Source organism: Ascaphus truei, chromosome 1, assembly GCF_040206685.1.
Source record: "Ascaphus truei isolate aAscTru1 chromosome 1, aAscTru1.hap1, whole genome shotgun sequence".
NCBI classification, from domain to species: Eukaryota; Metazoa; Chordata; class Amphibia; order Anura; family Ascaphidae; genus Ascaphus; species Ascaphus truei.
Genome location: NC_134483.1, coordinates 225,511,515 through 225,534,927, shown reverse-complemented (window position 1 = coordinate 225,534,927; position 23,413 = coordinate 225,511,515). Strand labels below are relative to the sequence as shown.

The following is a 23,413-nucleotide window of genomic DNA, read 5'->3' as shown; positions in this document are numbered from 1 at the left end:
ATTCACAACAGTATTACACTATGTAGTGTTTCTTTATTTCATAACTACGAGACGAGCTCCCCTGATTTGTTGGAGGATCACCTGGTGCAAGACGAGTGGAACTGTCTTTATCAAGGGTTGCAGTTTGTTTCTAAGTTTCTTAATTTTTTCTTTAGATCACTTGATTGTTATTATTATCACATTGCTTTATTATTTACACATATGTGGTTGAATTGTATATTGTCACATTTAGGGTGTGTTAGAGCGCTATTGTTAGTTTTTTTCACTTGACTTACACATGGCCAGTTCGGCTGTCAGAAGCAGTTTGACAAGGAGGTCCCTGACCCTATTCCAGGACACTGGGCACCCAAAAAGAAATGGGAGGGGAGACTTGAAGCCAGAACTGTATAAGGAGTGATAAGAGGGACTGCAATCTGGCACAGCTAAAATAAATGTGAAACATGGATTCCCTCGTGTTGCAAAATGGCTAGTGGCCGGGGAGTCCATGAAAGGGGTGAGGTACTTTCTGCACTATGGAGGATCCTCCAACTCAGATCCCATTTTGCCCTCGTCAGTACCCACCTGTAGATGATACCAAGGCTGGTGACTAGGGCTATATATGGAGCAAAAGAGTGCAGCCCCTTCCTCGGCATGCCACGTAAGCATGCAGAGGGTATGTCCCTCGGTGGGATTTAGGGGCCATGAATACAGCCAGAAGGTGGATATGGCTCTCCGTTCTGCAAGAGCCACCCCAGGAAGGTGTGCAACTTGGGGGAGATGGCATCCTTGATCTCCTGGAGCAAACGGACTGGAACCCTGGGGTTAAGCAGGCCCATCCAGTGTGTTAGCACCTCTGCACCTACCCAGTCCCACTACCCATAGTGCAGGATATCCCCGATATGCTGTACATTCTAAATGGAGCATTCGATATCCATGAAAACTGCCCAAGTGTTTTTTTTTTTTTTATGTTTTACTTTCCATAAAAGTCTGAAATATACAACAATAACTTATTTGAAAGAATAGCCAGTTTGTTTTCTTTATTCTTAAATGTAACATGGGTAGAAACCCAAATACTATACCAAAACCCCCAACTATATTAACCTTCTTAAAGTGTTTATATCAAGAGTTTCAACAAGGTACGTATATTTCAGAAAAAGTGAGAAGTGCTAAAAAAATAAGGTCGTGCTCTGAAGCTCGAAGGGTGGCTGGCTCCGGGGAAGTGTGAGGAACTACGTATTCATGGAAAGGGTTGTGGATTCATGAAATAGTCTCCCAACATATGGTAGAATTAAAAAAATGCTAGGCAATCCTATATATGAAAGATAAGCAAAGTTAGAAAAGGGGCTGAGGTTTTACAACAGGTAGGGGGAAATGGGCAGACCAAGTGGTTCTAATCTGCTATCATATTCTATATTTCATGGATACTACTAAAGCTTTAGTATATCCCATTACACGGCTGCCACAGTAAAATGGGTGTTAGAAAAGTAGAAATGCAGCAGACCATTGGATGATATCTGCTTTATCTTTGGTGAACTCACTAGTTTGAATAGTTGTTTCAATTTCCTAACAGAGAAATGTGTTCAATTAAATAATTTTCATAATTAATCTGTATTGCTAAGAAATACGAGCAATTATAGCAATAATTAACTTTTCATATTGTGAAATAGAAATGCAACACCCCTTTTACAGATACAGTACTTTACATCACATGCTATATAGATGTATATCTATTTTTCGGTAAGATCCAAAACATATATTATATACTGTAATGGTGCTAAACATATTCAATTAACCAATTCTGTACAATTCAAACAATAATTCACATTTAGTAGAAAATTAAAAAAGGTGAAAGTACAGTAGTAAAACAGTATTGGGTTGGAAGAGACTCAATAAACAAGCATTTTCTTCACATTGCTATTTGTGCACTTTATAAAAGGTAGTACCTAAATATGATTAGAGGCTGAACCAGGCAAGAAAGCTTGAATATATTCATTTATCACACATGTACTTTTCAATTTGCCAATTCATCCCAAGGTTGTCAATTTATCAATTAAATCATCAATAGTATACACAAGAAGTTTAATGTCATCTTTATCCCTCATTCGATGCTGACCATGTTTACGGAGAATAATATCTACATCTGAACTGAGAATACGATCAGCAAGCTGCATGGACACATGCCAATGGACATGGTCATCTTTCATACCGTGAATAAGTCGAACAGGGCATGTTATAGGAATAGGACTATTTAACAAACAGTGGTTTTCGGCTTCTTTAATAAATGCATAGGGTATGCCATAAAATCCTTCTTCATTGTGTTTTGTGAGATATTTCCATTCATCTTTTTCTTCTACTGCTTTTTTTTCCTGTGAAGAGGGAAAAAGTGTCATGAAGTATGTCCACGCACTCTCTCAGGCTGCGTCCATGCAGACTTCGACCGCGCGAACGCGTGTGCACGCGTGACGTCTCCCGCATGAAACGCTAGCATTTTGTGGCCAGGGTAGATGCGCCGTATCTAGGGGAGTCACAGAGCTGGCGAACCGCTCACGTGACCTGCCCATCGCGCCGAGGAATCAGAATGAACCGATTATTCGCGCACCGCTCCCCCCTCCTCTCGCATGTGCGGCCTATGGGAGCAATCATTGCCTTAAGGCAATGTGATTGCACTGTGCACGCACGCCTCCGCACGGTCTTCGCCAGCATAGACGCAGCCTCAGATGTTAAAAGAGGCCGTTTTAAAAAAAAGTAACTAAATATTTTATTAACAACCTAAATACCATCAAAATGATTGATTTATTTACAACTTAAGAAAAATTGTCAGTACAGTAACCTGTATTGGTGGTTAATGTATTGCCCCAATGCCTTTTTAACAGGAACACTAAAATAAGAATCATATCAATTAAGTGTTCCCTTTGCCTCTGGCCCACCCACATCCTGAGAACCTAGTATGATATGAGAAATTGCCAGTTTTCAGAGGTGGAGGAGGAAACAGAGGAGGAGGTGGAGGAGGTCGTCATGTTCAAAACAAACCCATACAAAAATGAAATAACTAAATGAAGCATATAGTAAATAATATAGATATAGATCAGGAACAGAAGATCCAGCACATTCAACTTTATGCAAAAGTGAAAAGCTATTTATTGTTGGTGAGATCAATGTTTCCGTCCCTGTTGGGATCTTTATCAATATACAGCAATGGTAGACAATACAACTATTTATACCACTTGTGGTAATGGGACGCAAAATGGTGGTGTCATACGTAATCAGTGACATGGAAAAAAAATAGTATACTAAAGAGTAAAAACCCAAAAAACAAGTGTAAGCATGATGAACATGGTGTATTTATAGGGATCAGGCTTAGGCCTCGCCTCTGTGACGTGTCTCGTGACGCGCCTTGCACTGATAGCATCATGCGCAGGCGTTCTCCATTTGTTGTCATACGAAGGACAACCACAAGTTGACACCGACAGCATAATCTTGATCTAATTCACCTGCGGTGCTAAACTCCGCCCCATGACGATCCAGTGGTCTAATGGCAATCAGCATCTACAGCCGTGCAATTCATCATAGATTGGCTCTTCCATCAAGAGGCAATCATTCCGTTCAGCCATGTGCCTTTCTTCTGATTGGCTAACAGTCCTTTATATGCTCACCGATCCCTGCTCCAAATCGGCTGAGCATAGTAGTCTAAACTGGAGACAAAGTGCTACCCACAAGCACCCCTGTTTGCCATGTCCTGCTTTGCATTGTGCAATTCGGCTTACCTTGTCTTCTATCCTCGATCTCAGCATTGTACCTGGACTCCAACCTTCTCTTATCCCTGACCTCGGCTTCATACCTGGACTCCTACCTTCTCCATACCTCGACCATTCTACATCTCCAACCCTTGACCACGGCAAGTATCAACACTAATCCTACTTCTCCTATCCAGACCCAGCTCCACGAATACGGACATGCACACCGGACGCAGTCACGCGGCTACGGGTTGGTGTATTCTAATTCCCACCTCAGTCTTTACAGTTACAGTATTTGTGTCATTGTGAATAGTGCTTCTCTAATTTTTTTGTCGAAATACATTTTCAAACTTTTTTGTTTGACTATTTTTAAATCTACCCTTTTTGAGAGATTGCCAGATTATACATTGAATACAAAACTAATCTTGTTTTAGTTAGTGAGCTATCTCCCACAGATGAATGAGTCTACTCTTCTTATTTAGATTTTTTGCTACATGTTATAAGGAAATTTTAGTTCAATTCCTGGATTATTATTCAAAAATAAATAATTACCTTGGTAAAAAAATCTTTGGAAACGAAAAATAGTAAGACAGCAAGTTTATTTTGTTCTTTCGCTTGAGATTTTTGCATCATGTTATGTTCCTTATCCTATATGAAAATTAAAATCACCTTGTGTAACTGTTCTGGGCTGCCTCGCAAGCCATCTACTTTTATATTAGGTATGTGTTTTTCCAGTTCAGAGATATCCACCAGGTGAATATCCCATTCAGTATGTTACCTTTTGTATCCCTTTGTTCCAAATTAATTTATAATGCCCTGGATTATATCTATATAGGTCACAATGTGTATTGGCTACAATATTACTTCTTCATTTTAAATATTTTATTTTTTAACTATATTTTTTTTCATATGTCACTGCCGATGTACGAGGCCGCCATTTCGCGTCTCATTAAATAGTTGTATTGCCCACCATTTCCCCATTTTGAAGTGTCCCAAAATGAAACAAAATGTATATCTTACCTACAATAAATAATGTTTCCCTTTTGCATGAAGTCAAATGTGCTGGACCTTCTGTTCCTGATATTACCCAAGCATCTTCGGGGTACCTCACCTAGGCGTGCTGGCATTGCCCTTCATATATATTTGCAGAAACATTAAAAAAAAAAATTGATTCTTCAAATAGAGGGCACGACTTTACATTCTGCACTTATTACTTAAAACTACATTTACCTCAAGAGGAAGTTGATTAAAAACGGTAACAAAATAGTCTGCTGCAGGGGCTACACCAACAAGAGCTGCTATCTTTTCTGGACGTGCTATTGCAGCAAGAAGCATAAGCCATCCACCCATGCTTGAGCCAACTAATATCTAAATAAAAATAAAATGACACATACACAACATTGTACAGTATATTAGAACAAATCAACAATATAGAAAATATATTTCAGTACAAATAATTGGATAGTACCAATTAAGCTAAATTCATAACTTTTTGCGGCATATAAAAAAAAAAACGTTTTTACTGTACATTTTAAATACCTACGGATATTTATGACTACTTTGCAGCTCAACAACATAAGCATTTAGAATTGTACAATTAATCTCATAAAAGGGAAAAGTTGCACATCCTAGATCTTCCTCCCCTTTACTGATATTGTAACACTAGAGAAAATAGGACTTAAGGTTCAAGAAAGCTATGGGGTTACTAAAGACAAGGCCTAACGGGCGATTAACAGTAAGGAGGCTGCCAGGTGTTTAGCGGATGGAAGTTTGTTACTTGTCTGTATAAGTACACTAAATCCTATACAGTAGAGGAATTGCACAGCACCCACTTGTCTTCATTAAAAAAAATTTTTTTTATTCCATCTGATACAGAAAATAAAAAGTTAAAAACCCGGAGCGACATATCGGATCCAGGTGGCTCTTTATCAAGCACCTACCACAGTGTGATTAACATTGCCCTCTTGTAGTGAAGACTGAAGTTAATTATTGGCACCAAAATTATATCAATCTATAGTGGCTCAAAAGGTGTCAATTCCGTCTAGTATCTACATATTTCACAAAATTGCATCTTGACAGAGATACAGATGGGCTGAGCTCTATTGGAAGGCAATCTCTATTCTTCGACATTTATATATGTTCTCGGTATTTGCTGGAGCTTGATGATTCTTATCCCTATTTTTCTTAACCCCCCCACCCCCCCTCTTAATATTTTCTTTATTTTTGCTGGTTTCCTCCTGTAATTGATCTGCATGGAGGTTTTTGAAGTGAAACTTCTTTAGCGGCGTGAATGCAGTTGATTGAGAAGTCAGTGGTGACGGAAGTGACATCACTCCTGGCAGAAGAGGCCGTCAGTGTTGCCAGCTTCCACCAGGACGAGTCACCACTGGACACACACAAACATCTCTCCACCGGACATTTATCAAAGAGCTATCTATAGTCCGAAACGCGTTGGTGTTTTTTGTTTGTATTTTTGATCCATTAAATAAGCTTTAATTTTTATTGTGGGAATGCACTCTTGTTGTTATTCTCTGGCTTGCTAGCACTGGATGTAGTGCTCCGTTTTTTTCTTCCTTTTTGATCTTATTATAAATATAGAAGTGCAAATAGCTAAAACACGTGTTCCAAGTCAAACTTCATTGTGTTTTGGCACTGAAATTGTGTTTTTATTTTTAATTAAAAACCTCACCATTACAAATACAATTCCTGTGACAAAACAGTAACAAAAGACAAAAAAGTTTCACCGAGTGCTCGGCACACACACCTTTTTTCCCTCTCTATATGTAGTTGCAAAGGGGTGTATATTACATCATCTTTTTTGCTATGATTGCAAACTATATTTATATTATGCATTGCTATAGTGGTATTTTGTATAGATTAACACAATAAATTGAGCCTGATCTGCATATATAATGATAGTGTTTTATGCATCATGGGATTTTTTTGTGATTTGGTACTGTATATTCTAGTATTTTTACTATTGTAGAAATGTCAATTTAATGGCATGGGGCAGTGTATAAAGAAGTTGGAATATTATGGATTATGCAGCATATACCTTTATTATGTGTAACTCTTTTCAGTCCTTGATTAGGATTTGAATACATACTGATGTAAAAACAATTATTGCCATGGCTGTTGCTATGCATACCGCGCATCCAATCTCTTCACATAGTGTATTCGTCTGTGGCAGGGACGGCGTTACATTGCGTCAGTAACAGTTACCAGGGATACCTCATTGTGGCGATCCGTAGATCACATGGGTTCTCCAATTCCTGCATTCTCTAACCACTACCACTTGTAAGCCACTGTAGATTGATGACTTTGTTATGGTGGCAATAATTAACGTCAAGGTTCATTAGAAGAGGACAGTGTTAAATCACACTGGGGTAGGAGCTTGACAAAGGACCCTCTCGGACCGAAACGTTGTCCGCTCTTTAACTTTTTTTCATGTGAATTCAATGTATTTCTTTCTTACTGAAGACAAGTGTGTGCTGTGGATTTCCTCTATTGCATTTCATTTTTAGCTGTAAATGTGGTCATGGCTCCTCAATATGCACCACTCCAAGCCAAGTACTCTCCATGGACTGTTTTCTATATAGTGATATTGTTGGTATTTGTTTGTGTGCCCTAGACCCACCTTTTTCACATCAAATTTTACAACAAATTTACATCAAATTTTATGCACACAGGTAATCAATTAGGGATGATTCTGTGTAATTTTACCCGTCTGTTGATATTAGCATGATGAATTCCTCACTTTACTTTAAACAGTTATTTGAAGAAAAAAATATATATAACCTGTGGTCCTTCAGATAGGTCATCCAACACTGAAAGAACATCCTTCTTCCACGTTCCAATTGTACAGTCTTTGATATTTCCCTCTGAATTACCACATCCAGTGTAATCGAATCTGAAAGATGATCCATTATTCTATGATCAACACTGATGCATAGATTATATCCAATTTAAATGTTCCTAAAGGTTACGTACACTATAAAAATGTTACAAAAAAACAATGTATTATATCTACTTCCATGAATCCCGCATGGCAGTAACATTTTAATGTTAGATTTCTTCACTTTTGTTGAGTACAATGGGAAATTGTTCACAGTAAAAGCATGGAACTCTTCTCAGTTCTTCCTTTACAGATATGAAATTCATACATACCTTTATATGAAAGTATAAAGGCATACCCCGTATTAACGTACGCAATGGGACTGGAGCATGTATGTAAAGCGAAAATGTACTTGAAGTGAAGCACTATCTTTTTTCCACTTATTGATACATGTACTGTACTGCAATCGTCATATACGTGCATAACTGATGTAAATAACACGTGTAACAGGCTCTATAGTTCCCCGCCTGCGCACAGCTTTGGTACAGGTAGGGAGCCGGTATTGCTGTTCAGGACGTGCCGACAGGCGCATGCACGAGCTGCCGTTTGCTTATTGGACGATATGTCCTTACTCGCGAGTGTACTTAAAGGGAGTGTCCTTAAACTGGGGTATGCCTGTACAGTACACAACACGAGTCTAAGAAAGGAAGACCAAGTGAAGAGACTAATTCTTAGGGCCATAAAACCAATGAATGTAGCATGTTTAACAGATAAAATGTAGATAATTGCCAACTTGTAAAAAAATAAACATTTAAAGAAGCAATCCAAGACGTTTATTCTTCATTTATTTAATACAGGGTTGAAGAAGGGGGATCTTTGGAGCTGAACTCCATTAATTTCAGCTCCCCCTGCTTCCGGAGGTACTTGCCTCCATAGTGGGTGCCAATAGTCACTCCACAGTTCACACTATTGCTGCTTTTCAAAGCTCACAGGCCCTGCGGGACAATAGGAAGCCGTGACATCATCCGGTGCGGCCTCCTATTAGCCCATGTGATGCGAGAGTTTTAAACTGCAGAGATTCCGACACCCCCTTTGCAGGCAAGTATCTCCTGAAGCTCGGGGTCCCTGGAGCTGAAAATAATGCGGATCCACTCGGGAGAACCCCTGCTTCAAACCTGCATTAATAAAAATTAAAAGAAAAAAAAAAGAAAAAAGCATGGATGGCTCCTTTAAGGGGCCAATTCCATAAGCTCTGATCATGGTTTGATTGGTCACTTAAGAACGAATCGATTAAGCCCCTTAACCCTTTCCGGTCGAATGTCGAAGTATATCCGACAAAATAGTTTTGTAGTTATGGTCCAATGTCGGATCGGGAGGAGGGAGGGGAAGATGTGGAGTGAGGCACCGTCAGCACATCCCTCGCATTCCCCTTGCACCGCACTGATGCTCCCCCACCTGCGCCGACCCCTGCGACGATCTGCCCACCCCCAAAGCCCTGCGCCGATCCACCCCCCCCAAAGCCCTGTGCAGACCCGCCCACCCCCAAAGCCCTGCGCAGATCCGCCCACCCCCAAAGGCCTGCGCTGATCCACCCACCCCCCCCCCAGCCCTGCACCGATCCGCCCACCCCCCCCAACCCTGCACCAATCCGCCCACCCCAGCCCTGCACCGATCGCCGCCAGCAGCCTGGCACCGATCCCCGCAGCCCCACGATGACTCCCAACAACTGACACCGGATGTAGGGAGGTAGGGGGTGGGGAGGGGGGTGGGGGTGGTGTCAGTGTGCAGTGTATGTGTGTGTGCAGTGAGTAGTGAGTGCGTGCATGTGTGCAGTGAGTAGTGAGTGCGTGCAGTGAGTAGTGAGTGTATGTGTGCATTGAGTGCGTGCAATTGTGCAGTGAGTGTGCGTGTGTGCTGTGAGTAGTGAGTGTGTGCAGTGAGTGTGTGCAGTGAGTGTGTGCAGTGAGTGTGTGCAGTGAGTGTGTGCAGTGAGTGCGTGCAGTGAGTGCGTGCAGTGAGTGCGTGCAGTGAGTGCGTGCAGTGAGTGCGTGCAGTGAGTGCGTGCAGTGAGTGCGTGCAGTGAGTGCGTGCAGTGCATGCGTGCTGTGCATGCGTGCAGTGCATGCGTGCAGTGCATGCGTGCAGTGCATGCGTGCAGTGCATGCAGTGAGTAGTGTGTGTGTGTGTGTGTGTGTGTGTGTGTGTGTGCAGTGAGTGCGTGCGTGTGTGTGCAGTGAGGAGTGAGTGCATGCGTGTGTGCAGTGAGTAGTGAGTGCGTGTGTGCAGTGATTGCGTGCAGTGAGTAGTGAGTGTGTGCAGTGAGTAGCGAGTGTGTGCAGTGAGTAGCGAGTGTGTGCAGCGAGTAGTGAGTGTGTGCAGCAAGTAGTGAGTGTGTGCAGCAAGTAGTGAGTGTGTGCAGAGAGTAGTGAGTGTGTGGAGAGAGTAGTGAGTGTGTACAGCGAGTAGTGTGTGCATCGAGTAGTGAGTGCGTGCAGCGAGTATTGTGTGAAGTTAGTAGTGAGTGCGTGAAGTGAGTAGTGAGTGTGTGCGTGCATGTGTGCGTGCGTGCGTGCGTGGTGAGTCAGTGAGTAGTGTGCAGTGAGTAGTGTGTGCTGTAAGTAGTGTGTGTGTAGTGAGTGCATGCGTGCAGTGAGTAGTGAGTGCATGCGTGCAGTGAGTAGTGAGTGTGTGTTGTGAGTAGTGAGTGTGTGCTGTGAGTTTGCGTGCAAACTCCTCGGATCGGGAGGAGGGAGGAGGGAGGGGAAGATGTGGAGTGAGGCACCGTCAGCACATCCCTCGCATTCCCCTTGCACCGCACTGATGCTCCCCCCCCTGCGCCAACCCCTGCGACGATCTGCCCACCCCCAAAGCCCTGCGCCGTTCCGCCCCCCCCCCCCAAAGCCCTGTGCAGACCCGCCCACCCCCAAAGCCCTGCGCAGATCCGCCCACCCCCAAAGGCCTGCGCTGATCCACCCACCCCCCCCCCCCAGCCCTGCACCGATCCGCCCACCCCCCCCCCCAACCCTGCACCAATCCGCCCACCCCAGCCCTGCACCGATCGCCGCCAGCAGCCTGGCACCGATCCCCGCAGCCCCACGATGACTCCCAACAACTGACACCGGATGTAGGGAGGTAGGGGGGTGGGGAGGGGGGTGGGGGTGGTGTCAGTGTGCAGTGTATGTGTGTGTGCAGTGAGTAGTGAGTGCGTGCATGTGTGCAGTGAGTAGTGAGTGCGTGCAGTGAGTAGTGAGTGTATGTGTGCATTGAGTTCGTGCACTTGTGCAGTGAGTGTGCGTGTGTGCAGTGAGTGTGCATGTGTGCTGTGAGTAGTGAGTGTGCGCAGTGAGTGTGCGCAGTGAGTGTGCGCAGTGAGTGTGCGCAGTGAGTGCGCGCAGTGAGTGCGCGCAGTGAGTGCGCGCAGTGAGTCCGCGCAGTGAGTGCGCGCAGTGAGTGCGCGCAGTGAGTGCGTGCAGTGAGTGCGTGCAGTGAGTGCGTGCAGTGAGTGCGTGCATGCAGTGAGTGCGTGTGTGCAGTGAGTAGTGAGTGCGTGTGTGCAGTGAGTGCGTGCGTGTGCATGTGTGCTGTGAGTAGTGAGTGTGCGCAGTGAGTGTGCGCAGTGAGTGTGCGCAGTGAGTGCGCGCCGTGAGTGTGCGCAGTGAGTGCGCGCAGTGAGTCCGCGCAGTGAGTCCGCGCAGTGAGTGCGTACAGTGAGTGCGTGCAGTGAGTGCGTGCATGCAGTGAGTGCGTGTGTGCAGTGAGTAGTGAGTGCGTGTGTGCAGTGAGTGCGTGCGTGTGTGTGCAGTGAAGACATGCAGTGAGTGCGTGCAGTGCGTGTGTGTGCAGTGAGTAGTGAGTGCGTGTGTGCAGTGAGTGCGTGCGTGTGTGTGCAGTGAGGAGTGAGTGCATGCGTGTGTGCAGTGAGTAGTGAGTGCGTGTGTGCAGTGAGTGCGTGCGTGCAGTGAGTAGTGAGTGTGTGTAGTGAGTGTGTGCAGTGAGTAGCGAGTGTGTGCAGCGAGTAGTGAGTGTGTGCAGCAAGTAGTGAGTGTGTGCAGCAAGTAGTGAGTGTGCAGCGAGTAGTGAGTGTGCAGAGTAGTGAGTGCATCGAGTAGTGAGTGCGTGCAGCGAGTATTGTGTGAAGTTAGTAGTGAGTGCGTGAAGTGAGTAGTGAGTGCGTGCGTGCATGTGTGCGTGCAGTGAGTCAGTGAGTAGTGTGCAGTGAGTAGTGTGTGCTGTGAGTAGTGTGTGTGTAGTGAGTGCATGCGTGCAGTGAGTAGTGAGTGCATGCGTGCAGTGAGTAGTGAGTGTGTGCAAAAAATAAAAATAAAAAACTTTGTGTTTTTTTTTTCCCCGAAAATTAAATTAGACCTACTGGCGCACTTAATGAAAATTGAATTGGACCGCAAAGGGTTAATGTTTCCTTGGTGACCAAATGGTTTGTTTGTTTTTTGTACGAAGTTCTCTCTTTATATGACTTGATGTTCTCTGTAACTACTGGCACATTGTTAATCCACATTTTCTTTCTTTTCCGGCTACAGAAGAAAGACTAACAATTAACAAAAGAAATTACATGACCATATTGAAGTCACCTATATTGAACATGTAAGTCATAGTTCTGGCCTCATTGTTCTGAAGGGTTAGTTTTATAAAATTATGAAGTGCCATGTATGATTTTCCAATGACCCTAAATCAAATAAGCTTCTAGATGAGCTCCCATTTATGCTACCTATACTGTATTAGAACCTGCAGCCATGGACAAAAAGTATTCTTTGATGCTTACAGTGCCCTTGTGACGCCAAAGGAATGGCAAGGGAACTGGCACCCAGAAGCTCCTTGGACTTCTTTAAACTGCAATACAAAGGAGATTATAGGTGGCACACCACTGTTTTAAAGAAAACATTTTTAAGGAGTTTACATTTGGTGCTCACCTTCCGTTGATCCTGGCGTCCCAAAGCTGGATCCAAAGTAATAGCAAGATAGGAGAAAGAAAGAGGCACACAAATTGTAGTGGAATCAAATGATTTAAAATGTATTTATGCATCAGATCAACAATAGTAACGTTTCAGGACAAGCAGTCCCTTCCTCAGACCAAACACCTCCAGGTGTTTGGTCTGAGGAAGGGGCTGCTTGTCCTGAAACGTTACTATTGTTAGCTCTGATGCATCAAATAAATTTGAAATCATTTGATTCCACTACAATTTGTGTGCCTCTTCCTTTCTCCTATCTTGCTTGGACTTCTTTAAACAAATATGTAATTAAAGTTAGGTTTCCAAAAAAAATAACGAAAGTATTGAATTTAGATTACATATAAACCTTCCCAGAGGATTTTATTATAGAAACTATAATCTCACCATCTCAACAAAGCACTTCATTTAGCTACTCCTTGCCCCCTAAAATATGTTCTCTACTGCACTTCCTCCTATTGCAGGCTAAAGATGAGCTGATAGCATGTGTCATTTTGATCGTATAAGCAGGAGACATGATGCTGGCATAAGGGACAAAGTCAGTGTGTGGGTATCCATTTGTATGAGGTTTGAAAAAGAATAAAGTGAAAGTCAGTTGAAGAATGATAACGAAAAAACAGGATAGGTAGCGCTAACTGAACTTGCTGTATATATATATATAATATAATACAATAACCCAATATCTTGTGTGAGAAAAGATATACAGTGGCGGCCGCCTTTAACCTCCTGCGGCCGTTTCCCCGCGATTTTTTAAATCGCGGGCAGATGCGGCATGTTTTTCGGCCGTTTTGGGCGCCGCGGGCGCTTTCAATGTTAAGCGCCATTAGCGCTGTCTGGTGAATGCGGCTGAAGCGCAGCAAAGTCCGTGACAAACGGAAAACATCCCCAAATTTTTACGGGGATGTAGGAGGATAAAAGGGGCCGCGGCTGTAGGTGGCTGCCTAGGATATCACTCTGACCCCCTGTTCAGAAAAACACTGTAGGATCCACTGCACCCCTGAAGAAGGAAGCAGTGCTTCTGAAACGCGTAGGGTGGTCTTACTGTTGTACTGCCGTTTTTTATCTATCCCCATCGTGGCTTGCTGAGTACGAATCTGCTGTTGCAGTTCACATGATTTTTCTTTCCATCTTTGGCGAATCTGATGCTGTGGATCCCTGGCTAAGAACGCATCCGGAGTAACGTGTCAAGGGGTGCGCTCCGCCCGAAAACACCAGCCGATGCGTGGGGCGCTGACCACAAACAGGATCACCGCAACCAGCGGTTCTAGGCCACAGATGAGAGGGGATACTCTCTGAATTATCCACTGCCTGCCCTTACCATCCGTCTGGTGAGTAGGCACTTCAACCATTGCGGCTATACTTTTGGTTTGACTTATTTCATGTCATATTCAGTGTAATTTTTTTTAATGTCCTTTAATTAAATGTTTATGTAATTTGTTCAACTGTCTGACATCTCAGCTGTTTGTTATATGTTTTGTGTGTCATGTTGACCATACAGTATTATGCTATGTATTTCATTTGTTTTCTTTAAGCACCTATTTCACCATTTGGAGATATCCTGGGATTTGCACATCTAGCAGTCCTGGTTATATATATATCCTTTTTTCTTATTAATTAATGCTTGGCGCCATAGATATCGATTCTTTGTTATTACAGTTGAAGAATGATGCTATCAAATGAGAGTAGACGTTAACTGACTAATAGTCCAAAGAGTGTATAAGCCACGTTGGGCTTTCGACCATAGCAACCGATGGAGTGTCTGTGTAACTCTCTCTTGCATTAATCTGAATACACAACAGGTCAACTTGGTAAAATCCACGATGGGGGAGGGCATTGCCGTGGCAGAGTGGAGGGACCTAGGAGGGATTGGGGGAATTTGCACCAAAATGCCTTCAAACCAAAAGGAAAGAGGCTGCAATCCACAGAATTATAGCAATTACACATGAAGGCTAGGCACATTTAGAGAGGGATAGAGTTGCAACAGGATGAGGTATGGAGAAGTGGCATTGAAGGTCCATCAATAATCACATTTTTTTTTCTCTTGTATAGCGCCGACAGTGTATGCAGTGCTGTACATAGAATTTTTCCAGACACTATTCCCAGCCCTGTAGACCATATAATCTACATTTTTTGTCTGAGGTACAGGGAGATAAGGTGACTTGCCCAGGGTCACAAGTGGCTGACACTGGGATTTGATTCAGGCTCCCCTGCTTCAAACTCAGGGCCATTGTTTTCAGTCAGTGTTTACTCACTGAGCCACGTCTTCAGCCGAATAGTTGTGTAGATACTGAAACTTGAGTGATAGAGGCCCACAGTCTTCCAATTCAAAGAAAATTTATTGAAGTAAAGTGACCCAAAGCTTCAGCTGCATGAATTAGCATTTGTCATGGTGAGGGGCATCACCTTGAAAAGGGCTGATTCATTGGAAGACTGTGCATCACACCTATTTGTACTGCTGTATTTTTGGGACTTCAGGATACCCTATTTATATGGAGTTAAGTACTTTCTGATTATTTTTTTTTTTTTTACAGAGTGCCTGCAATACTCCTCTATTGGACACTGAAACTGGATCACTTCCGGTTGCGACCGAGGACACCGTCGGCATGTATTTAAACTGCATTTGCTTGTTATAATGTGAACACCTACCTGATGAAAAGCCCTCTGTGTCTGAAACGTCGCCTTTTCTGATATTGTATATATATTACCCGATTACATGAAATGAAAAGGCAACTCATTTTCATTACAAGAGAAGTCTCACAAAGTGATTTCTAGGAAATAATGTTACTAAGACCGTTTGGACTCCATCTCTACTAAGACCATTAGTCTACATATGGCGTGTCCATCCCCTGCTTTCTTTTTGCAACATTGGTACAGTACATTCTTTATATTCTGATATGATGCCTCCATCGCTTCTGACTTAGGCACGTTCTCTAGTGCCGGGTGCGTGCGCAGAATTTTATTTGGCTGACGCCAGTCAGCCTTTCTATACAAGGGCCGCGCGCGCACGGCAGGGAGAGGGGAGCCGACAGACAGCGGCGAAGATGAGGAAAATCATCTTTTCGCGCCGCTGCCTGCGCTCAAATGTGTGTGTGTGTGTGTGTGTGTGTGATTTTCTTTAAAAAAAAAATCTTATTTAGGACTTTCTTTCACTCACACAACCCATGCGCAGACATATACTCACACACACACACACACACACACACACACACACACACACACACACATTACCTGCAGCTCCCGGCTCTATAGACAGGAAAAGCATGCGGCACGTTCACGCGCGTTCGCATAGGCACGCACGGCCGCCTGCTGTATATAACAGCCCTTAGAATCTAAAAGCCTGCCTCTTCCTTTCCATTTCCTCCACATCTGTTTATTTAGCCACATTGGTTTAGACTGGTCTCATATTTATTAACCAAGTAAGTATATACACTGATAAGTATACTTATCTAACAATATTTTAAAGACTGACCATTGATTTTAGAAGTTTACAAATATTATCTGTATTACTCCGTGTTTGCTAAACTTCCCCTACGCCCCCATGGTCCATAACTAATTTCTCTATTCCTATCCATCCATTCTGTTTCGTCCATTACTTCTTGCTTGTCCTTCCACCCTAGTTTAAAATCTCATCCAACCTTTTTAGCATTGTCATTTCAACAGGGATTGCCTTTTAATGTCATAATGCAAATTTCAAACATCAAAAAGGATGCTATGGCTGCTGCAGGAGTTGCTGCAGTAGTTGCATGCATTTTGAATACGTTCTCAATTCTTCTATCCATTGGATCCTATCCACCTACCATAAGGATTGTGGTATATTAAGCTAGTTTAGAGGTTGGTGTATCCATCTCTGGAGGAGAATCACAATATTTATCAGAAACAAAAGAAGCTATTTTTTTTTTTTAATCTTTTACATTCATTACAATTCTTTGCTGTATGGTTTAGTAAAAATATCAATGCTTCTTTCAATATGTCACGCCTTCCACTCAATATCCATTATAGATACATTAGATGTAATATTACATTAAATGTAATCTTCTACAAAATCTGCATTAAAAGAACCAGCTTCCTCATTAATCTCCTGAAATATAATCTGAAGACAAAGAAGCCTGATGTGTAAGTATTCTGTGCAGACTTCTGACCTTCTGTGGCTGATTATTCTTAATATCCTTAGTTACTAAAGCATTAGACCTGAACAATATGTAGAGCTTTTAAATGAATGAATATAGTCATGGAGGTTGAGATTTCTTTGAAGACATATTTTTTTTACAAAAAATATCCTTGGAGTTGTCAGACAACCTTTTTATCAAATGAAGCACTCAACAGATTTTTAGTTGTCCTTGTTGTGAATGTTTGGACTTAACCACATACCTAGAAGCAGGTAGTTCCCCCGGAATGAGAGGACATACTGCTAATGTAGAACTCTAATAGATGTATCCATACTTTTCAGATATAGATATAGAGATATTGATATATATATATATACACACACACACACACACACATACACACACAGATATATATACACACACACACAGATATATACACACACAGATATACACACACACAGATATACACACACACAGATACACCCACAGACACAGTGCAGAGCAGAGGCAGCGACGGATGTGAGTGGCGGGGGGGGGGGGTAGGAGAGAGGGGGGGAGGAAAGGCAGGCAGCTCCCTGCACACAGATACACACACAAACACACATACCCTGCACAAACACACACACAGATACACACAGACACAGATATATACACACACACAGATATACACACACACATATATATATACACACACATATATATACACACACACACACACACACACACAGATATATACACACACATATACACACACACAGATACACCCACAGACAGTGCAGAGCAGAGGCAGCGACGGATGTGAGTGGCTGGGGGGGGGGGGGGAGAGGGGGAGAGGAAAGGCAGGCAGCTCCCTACACACAGATACACACATACCCTGCACAAACACACACACACAGATACACACACACACAGATACACCCACACACAGATACACCCACACACATTGGAGAGCAGAGGCAGCGACAGATGTGAGTGACTGGGGGAAGGAGGGGGAGGGAGGAGGAAAGGCAGGAGATCCGTCCAGGACAGGCAAATGTACAACTAACTGACTCCCCCCAGCACCCCCCCTACCTTCTCCTATAACCCGGGGCAGAAGGGGATGGGACACCACGCAGCAGACAGGAGCCAGGAGCGAGAAGGCAGACACACACAGTCACCATGTGTTCTGCACAAAGCGGAAGCCCCGCCCCCGGCTTCCTCTCTGCCTGCAGCCAATCCCCTGCGGCCCGGCCGGCATGAAGGAGGGATGGTGGGGAGGGATAATCGGAGGGATGGTGGGGAGGATACTCGCGGCGCCCCTCTAGGCAAGCCACGGCGCACCAGGGTGCCGCGGCGCACAGATTGGGAACCACTGGGTTAAAGTGTATTGTCACCCCAAGATCATATTTTCCCCTCCACCATCTTTACTCAGTCCATAGCTGCAGTAATAGCAATGCATGCAAATTGGGCCAATTGTATTTCAGACACAAGGAACAAGCTAGCACTCTAAATTTTTGGAGTGCAGCTAGCTAATGATGTACAAAGACCATACATATTGTTTGCTGTCCCCCACACATACAGAAAGTATATATACAAAGTGTGTGTGCGTGTCTGTGTGCTTGTCTGCGTTATGTGTGTGTGTGTATGTGTGTGTGTGTATATATATAATTTCAGTTATGTTTTAAAAGGTACCGGCAGGAAGCTTTTCCTGTGCCCAGCAATGAATGTATTAACATGCATATATATTAAGAGTAAATGAGCGAAGGGTCTTTCATCTCCGCACTTCAAAGGGCCCCCTGCGAAGTGAATGCCTCAGTGTCTAAGAGAAATCCGAAGTTGAAAAGCCTCAGAGACCCTAGGTGTTAAGACAGCCAGGAAATTGTGAAGTACCAGGAACCGGTCCAACATATGGGCTGTTCACACCTTGTGGCCAGATCCCAGACTTGCTGTCGCCAGGTAAGGGGGTGGACCTGATATGCTAAGGAGCTCAGGTGTGAGGTTAGCACACACTCCGTGCAAACCAGGAATCCACGTCTGCCCATGCTATGAACTACTGGCAAGTCTGGGATAGCGGGAAAAAGGGCTCCCACGGAAGGGAATGGGTGTGTATGTTAGGTATAGGACCCTTAACCCTATAAAGATGCCAGCAGCCCAGTCCCAGTGTGATTAATGATTTATCTAAGCGTTGTTCAAGATTTCGTCCAAGTGCAGCGGCACCGGTTCCAGAACGCAAGGGGTTAAAACATCGTAACCAAGGATTTACCCCAACTTCAGGAATTCATTAGCGCTGGGGATCCCAAGGAAGCTTATCTGGCAAACCTCAAACATTCAACTCCTGCCTCCCCAATCTCCATGCTATGTAACACCACCACCCTCAAACCTTAATGGGACCAGTTAACGGGCTGGACCATACTCCATCCTAAGGCACTCAATCCCAAAATGAGCAGCCACTTTACCATTCTGTTTCAACATTGTCCCTCATTCCCTCTAGATTGTAAACTCTCACAAGCAGGGTCTTCATTGTCTTTTATATCTGTGTGTAACTCTACTTATGTAATTATCAAATCTCTACCCCCATTATACCGTGAAATACTGTATGTTGGCACTTAGAACAGTATTTTTATTATCGTTTATGTGCAAAGTGTTTTCATTACCGGTCTGCAATCAAATGGAAAGGAAGGAAGGATTAACAAGTTATGTCTATGTTACCAGTGCCCTAAAGGGTTGGGAGAAAAAATATTCAAAGGAAAACGTTTGTTACTTTATTTCAGCAAGTGTTTTATTACATCCTATTTTTCAGCTATATGGGGCCTCTCAGCATGAGACATTGCAAAGGGCAATCATTGTCTCATTACTGATCACTAAATGTACATTCTACTAATCTACAGAACAGGATAATGTTTTCCTTATTATTATTTTTTATCAATAATCTGAATTGGAGTCCAATCTTGGATAATACATATGATAAAATGTGTGTGTTTGTCAGAAAGTGTGCACCAGAATAACACGGAGGTTGACAGCCACACAGAGACTAAAGCTGCGCTCGTTGGCGCGGGCGGCAATGTAGCGAGTTCCCCACCAGCAGGGGAATCCTCGCGAGCCGGTCCCGGTCCCCACTGGCTGCACAGCTGATCACACGCTGTGGCGCGTCAGCCGCTAGGAGACACAACAGAATGGTGTTTCCTAGCTTCGACGCGTCACGTGGTGTGGCTGTGAGCCAATGGGGAGGGGAGGCTTCGGGAGGAGGAGAGGCTTCGGGGAGCGGGGAGGAGTGTGGAGTGAAAGCAGCGTGAGTGCCTCTCTGTGTGTGTGTCTGAGTGCGTGCGTGCCTGCCTGAGTGTGTGTATGTGTGTGTGTCTGTGTGCGTGCCTGTCTCTGTCTGTGTGTGTGTGTGTGTGTGTGTGTGTGTATGAGTGCGTGAGTGCCTGCCTGCCTGCGTGTGTATGTTTTTTTTACTTACCTGCAGCCCGTGGCAGCCCGTGGAGGGAGGGGGGGGAAGAGTAGCGGGTCCCTCCGCTCAAGCCACGCCCCCCCCCTCCCTGTCAATCCTCCCACTCCCGCCCACCTCCCGCTCCGGCCCCCCACGTCATGGCCGCGCCCCCTCACGTCATGGCCGCACCCCCCCCCCGACCCGTTTGGCCACGCCCCCCCGCTACTACTGAAGTTTCCTGTAGACCGCAGATCGCGGTACAGTGAGTTGCACGCGCCGCCGGCAAGCAAGCCAGCCGTGCGGACGCGTGCAACGGGACCTTAGCCTAACAAAGCGAGTTTGACATACTGTTGAGTAACGAAAAGAACAATGTAACCAAATAATATACACAAAGGGGCTATGTGTTAAAACAAAGTGGTGTAAATCTAGGGCAAAAAACTGCACTAAAATGTAACAAAAAAGGAATACACGTCATTTTTAAAGTGATTTCCCTTGGATTTGCTCATCAATATAAGCTTCCTGTAAAATGTTAATGCGTTTGTTGTAGTAGACATGGCTTTGTTGGTTACATTCATTATCATTTTGTGGTATATTGGCACATGCCCCTACAGAAGTGAAGGTGAAACAAAAAAATAAATTGCGTCTTACCATCTCTTATATAAGACCGGGAGTCTTCAAAGCGTGATCCACACCATTGCACCCTGAATCAGCAATAATGGCCATTTGAGTCAAAGAGCGCCATATGAAATGAAACGTGTTTTTCTCTGCTTACCTTATAAAGGAATGTCCAAGAGATTTGCAAAAGTCTTCAAGTGCTAGGGCCTTCTGAGAATTCATATCTGAGGCAAAACCTGGTAAGAAAATTACTCCTGGGGTTTTGCCTTTTAGCTTCTGGTAAGCCAACTTGGGTAGATCTTGGCGCACGAGATGCTGCATTGATGACTTTAGTCTGCAAGCTAAAATATAAGCAACAATTTTCAATTTTCACTTTTACAGTTCCTGATCAAGGGTAAGAAATACACCTTATTTATAAGATTTATATAGCGCCCTTATCCAGGGAGCTGTACATTAGTTAGTAAAACAGTGGTCGGGTTAAATATGGAACATTTCATGTGATGGGTGAGTAATTGTTAAGATGTTTTTGTGGTGGACTGGTGTGGGAACATTATGGTTGGCTATGGGTTAGGTGCATTGAGAGCTTTCTTTGTTGGTGGGCAGGGGTTGAGGTCAGGTCTCTGGATTTAGTCTCGTTGGTGGTATAGTGATGGGTCTGACAATGGGGACAGTGGATGTGATTAGATCAGTGAAGTGGCCGACTTTGGAGGGTTATGGAGAGACGTTAGGTTCAGGTAGGGGAAGCAGGTAGTAATGAGGATTTGGAGGCCATTGCCCATCTGTTCTTGGGCCTCAATTGGCTTGATCCAAAAAATAACAAAACCCAGACACAACTCAAGCCACTGAACCTAACCCGACTAATCTCCCAACCCACACGGACAAACCTAAAATGTCCTTACTAGACTGGATTCTATCCTATAGTCCCAACAGAATCCAATCACCTGGTGTTCTACTTGATATTTCAGTGACCATGCAATTGTGTACTGTGCAAAGAAAATCAGACCACCCAAAATCAAGCCCTAAAGTTCCACTCACTAGAACATTCAGAAACTTTAACCCACAGTTTCTTGCTGATCTTACCAACTGCCCTTAGTACAGAATCGACTTGATACCTGACCCGGTTCTGTGCTTGTGTCACGAGGAGACTCCTGGAGTGGGTAGGACCTTGGTGATCGGGACAGCGGGAGCAGGCAAAGATTGTTGGGGTCACGGGCTGAGGTCGGTGGCAGGCAGCAAGCGGGAACGTCAGGGGTCACACGCAGAGGTCGGAGGCAGGCAGCAAGCGGGAACGTCTGGCTCACACGCAGAGGTCGGAGGCAGGCAGCAAACAGGAACGTCGGGGTCACACGCAGAGGTCGGAGGCAGGCAGCAAGCAACGTCGGGGGTCACATGCAGGGTTCGGCAACAGGAAGGCAGAAGCAGGACAGGGGAGTAGGAACTGAGACTAGGGAGCAGATACTGATTTGGGACTTGCTAGCAAGAAACAGACTGGGGCAATCTAGTTAAAAAGCAAGGGCCTTGGGGCGTGTCGATGACGTCATCCAGGACAGTCGGGTAGAGGAAGAGCTCTAGAGACCCTTCTGAATAAACCTAATTTTAAGGAGTTTTAGCCCGACCAACAACTTATAAAAAGCCCCTAAAAGGTTCCTAAACCCGGCAGGATGGCAAATAAAGGGAAAAATCCCCCGACCCAGGGAGTTAGCAGCTTTTTTTACCCCCACAAAGCGGCCCACTGAGGCGGGAGGAAAGCGGCAAGATGGCGCCCAGACTCCGGGCCCACGAGGCAAACAAGGCCTCCCGGACCCAACAAGCCCCGCCGAGTCCCCCCCACCCGCAGATGGAGGAATCACGAAGGTGTACCTGGAGGAACTACACGCCAAGCTCCAGCGCTCACTACAAGCTAACATTAAGGAAGCGGTGGCTGAAATTAGGCAAGACATCCATGGCCTTCAGGAGCGTACCACCACGCTAGAAACCAGACTCGACGAGGCCCTGCATCATCAATCAGAGGCTGACGATGAAATCATATGCTTGGGCCACGAAATCAATACCTTACGGGATGGCCTGGAAGACCAAGAAAACAGGGATCGCCGCCAGAACCTACGCATCCGCGGCATCCCTGAGGCGGTGCTACCCGCGCACCTGCGGGCCTACCTGGTGGATTTCTTCCTACTCCTATGCCCAGACCTCGAGCCACGAGACCTGGAGATTGACAGAGCGCATAGAGCTCTGGGCCCACGCTCTGAGGACCCTAATCGCCGGCGGGACGCGATCGTGCGACTACACAGCTACTCAACTAAAGACAAGCTGATCGGAGCTAGTAGGGAGAGAAACACGATCGCGTTCCGAGGCGAACAGCTACAGGTCTACAACGACCTTTCTAAACTAATTGTTGATCGCCGCAAGGCTCTTCGCCCCCTAACATTACTCCTGAGAGAAAAAGGGATAACATACAAATGGGGATTCCCCTTCAAATTGGTTGTCTCCCACAAGGGCAAATACCTAACAATAAGGCATCCCGAGGACATGGAACATCTTGCTAAAGTCCTGGGCCTTCCAGATGATCCCTTCCAGTCTGCCCACTCAGCTGGTGACCGGACCCGAGAGAAAGACGACATACCTGTGAGGACCTCGGAGAGAATCGCGGGACAAAGGCAATCCCGAGAAAAATAAGGGGCCATACAGATCTAGCCACAACTTCCATCCGGAAGAATACCACCATCCTACCCACAAAAAAACAAAAAACAGCCCTCAAAATGGCGCCGGGTGCATCT

The 23,413-nt window shown here is 44.8% G+C and overlaps 1 protein-coding gene across 2 annotated transcripts in view; it reads right to left on the bottom strand.

The window, feature by feature from the left end:
• Nucleotides 1-996: 996 nt before the first annotated feature.
• The window catches only part of ABHD10 (abhydrolase domain containing 10, depalmitoylase), a 40,355-nt gene continuing 17,938 nt past the window's right edge, over nucleotides 997-23,413 (bottom strand). For both annotated transcript variants that reach the window (XM_075601742.1, XM_075601733.1), the window contains exons 2-5: nucleotides 20,797-20,980; nucleotides 7,512-7,623; nucleotides 4,944-5,081; nucleotides 997-2,345 (exon numbers count right to left, since the gene is read on the bottom strand). In XM_075601742.1, coding sequence (XP_075457857.1) covers nucleotides 2,004-2,345; nucleotides 4,944-5,081; nucleotides 7,512-7,623; nucleotides 20,797-20,980 — 776 coding nt within the window. In that variant the 3' untranslated portion in view covers nucleotides 997-2,003. The remainder of the gene's footprint in view (nucleotides 2,346-4,943; nucleotides 5,082-7,511; nucleotides 7,624-20,796; nucleotides 20,981-23,413) is intronic.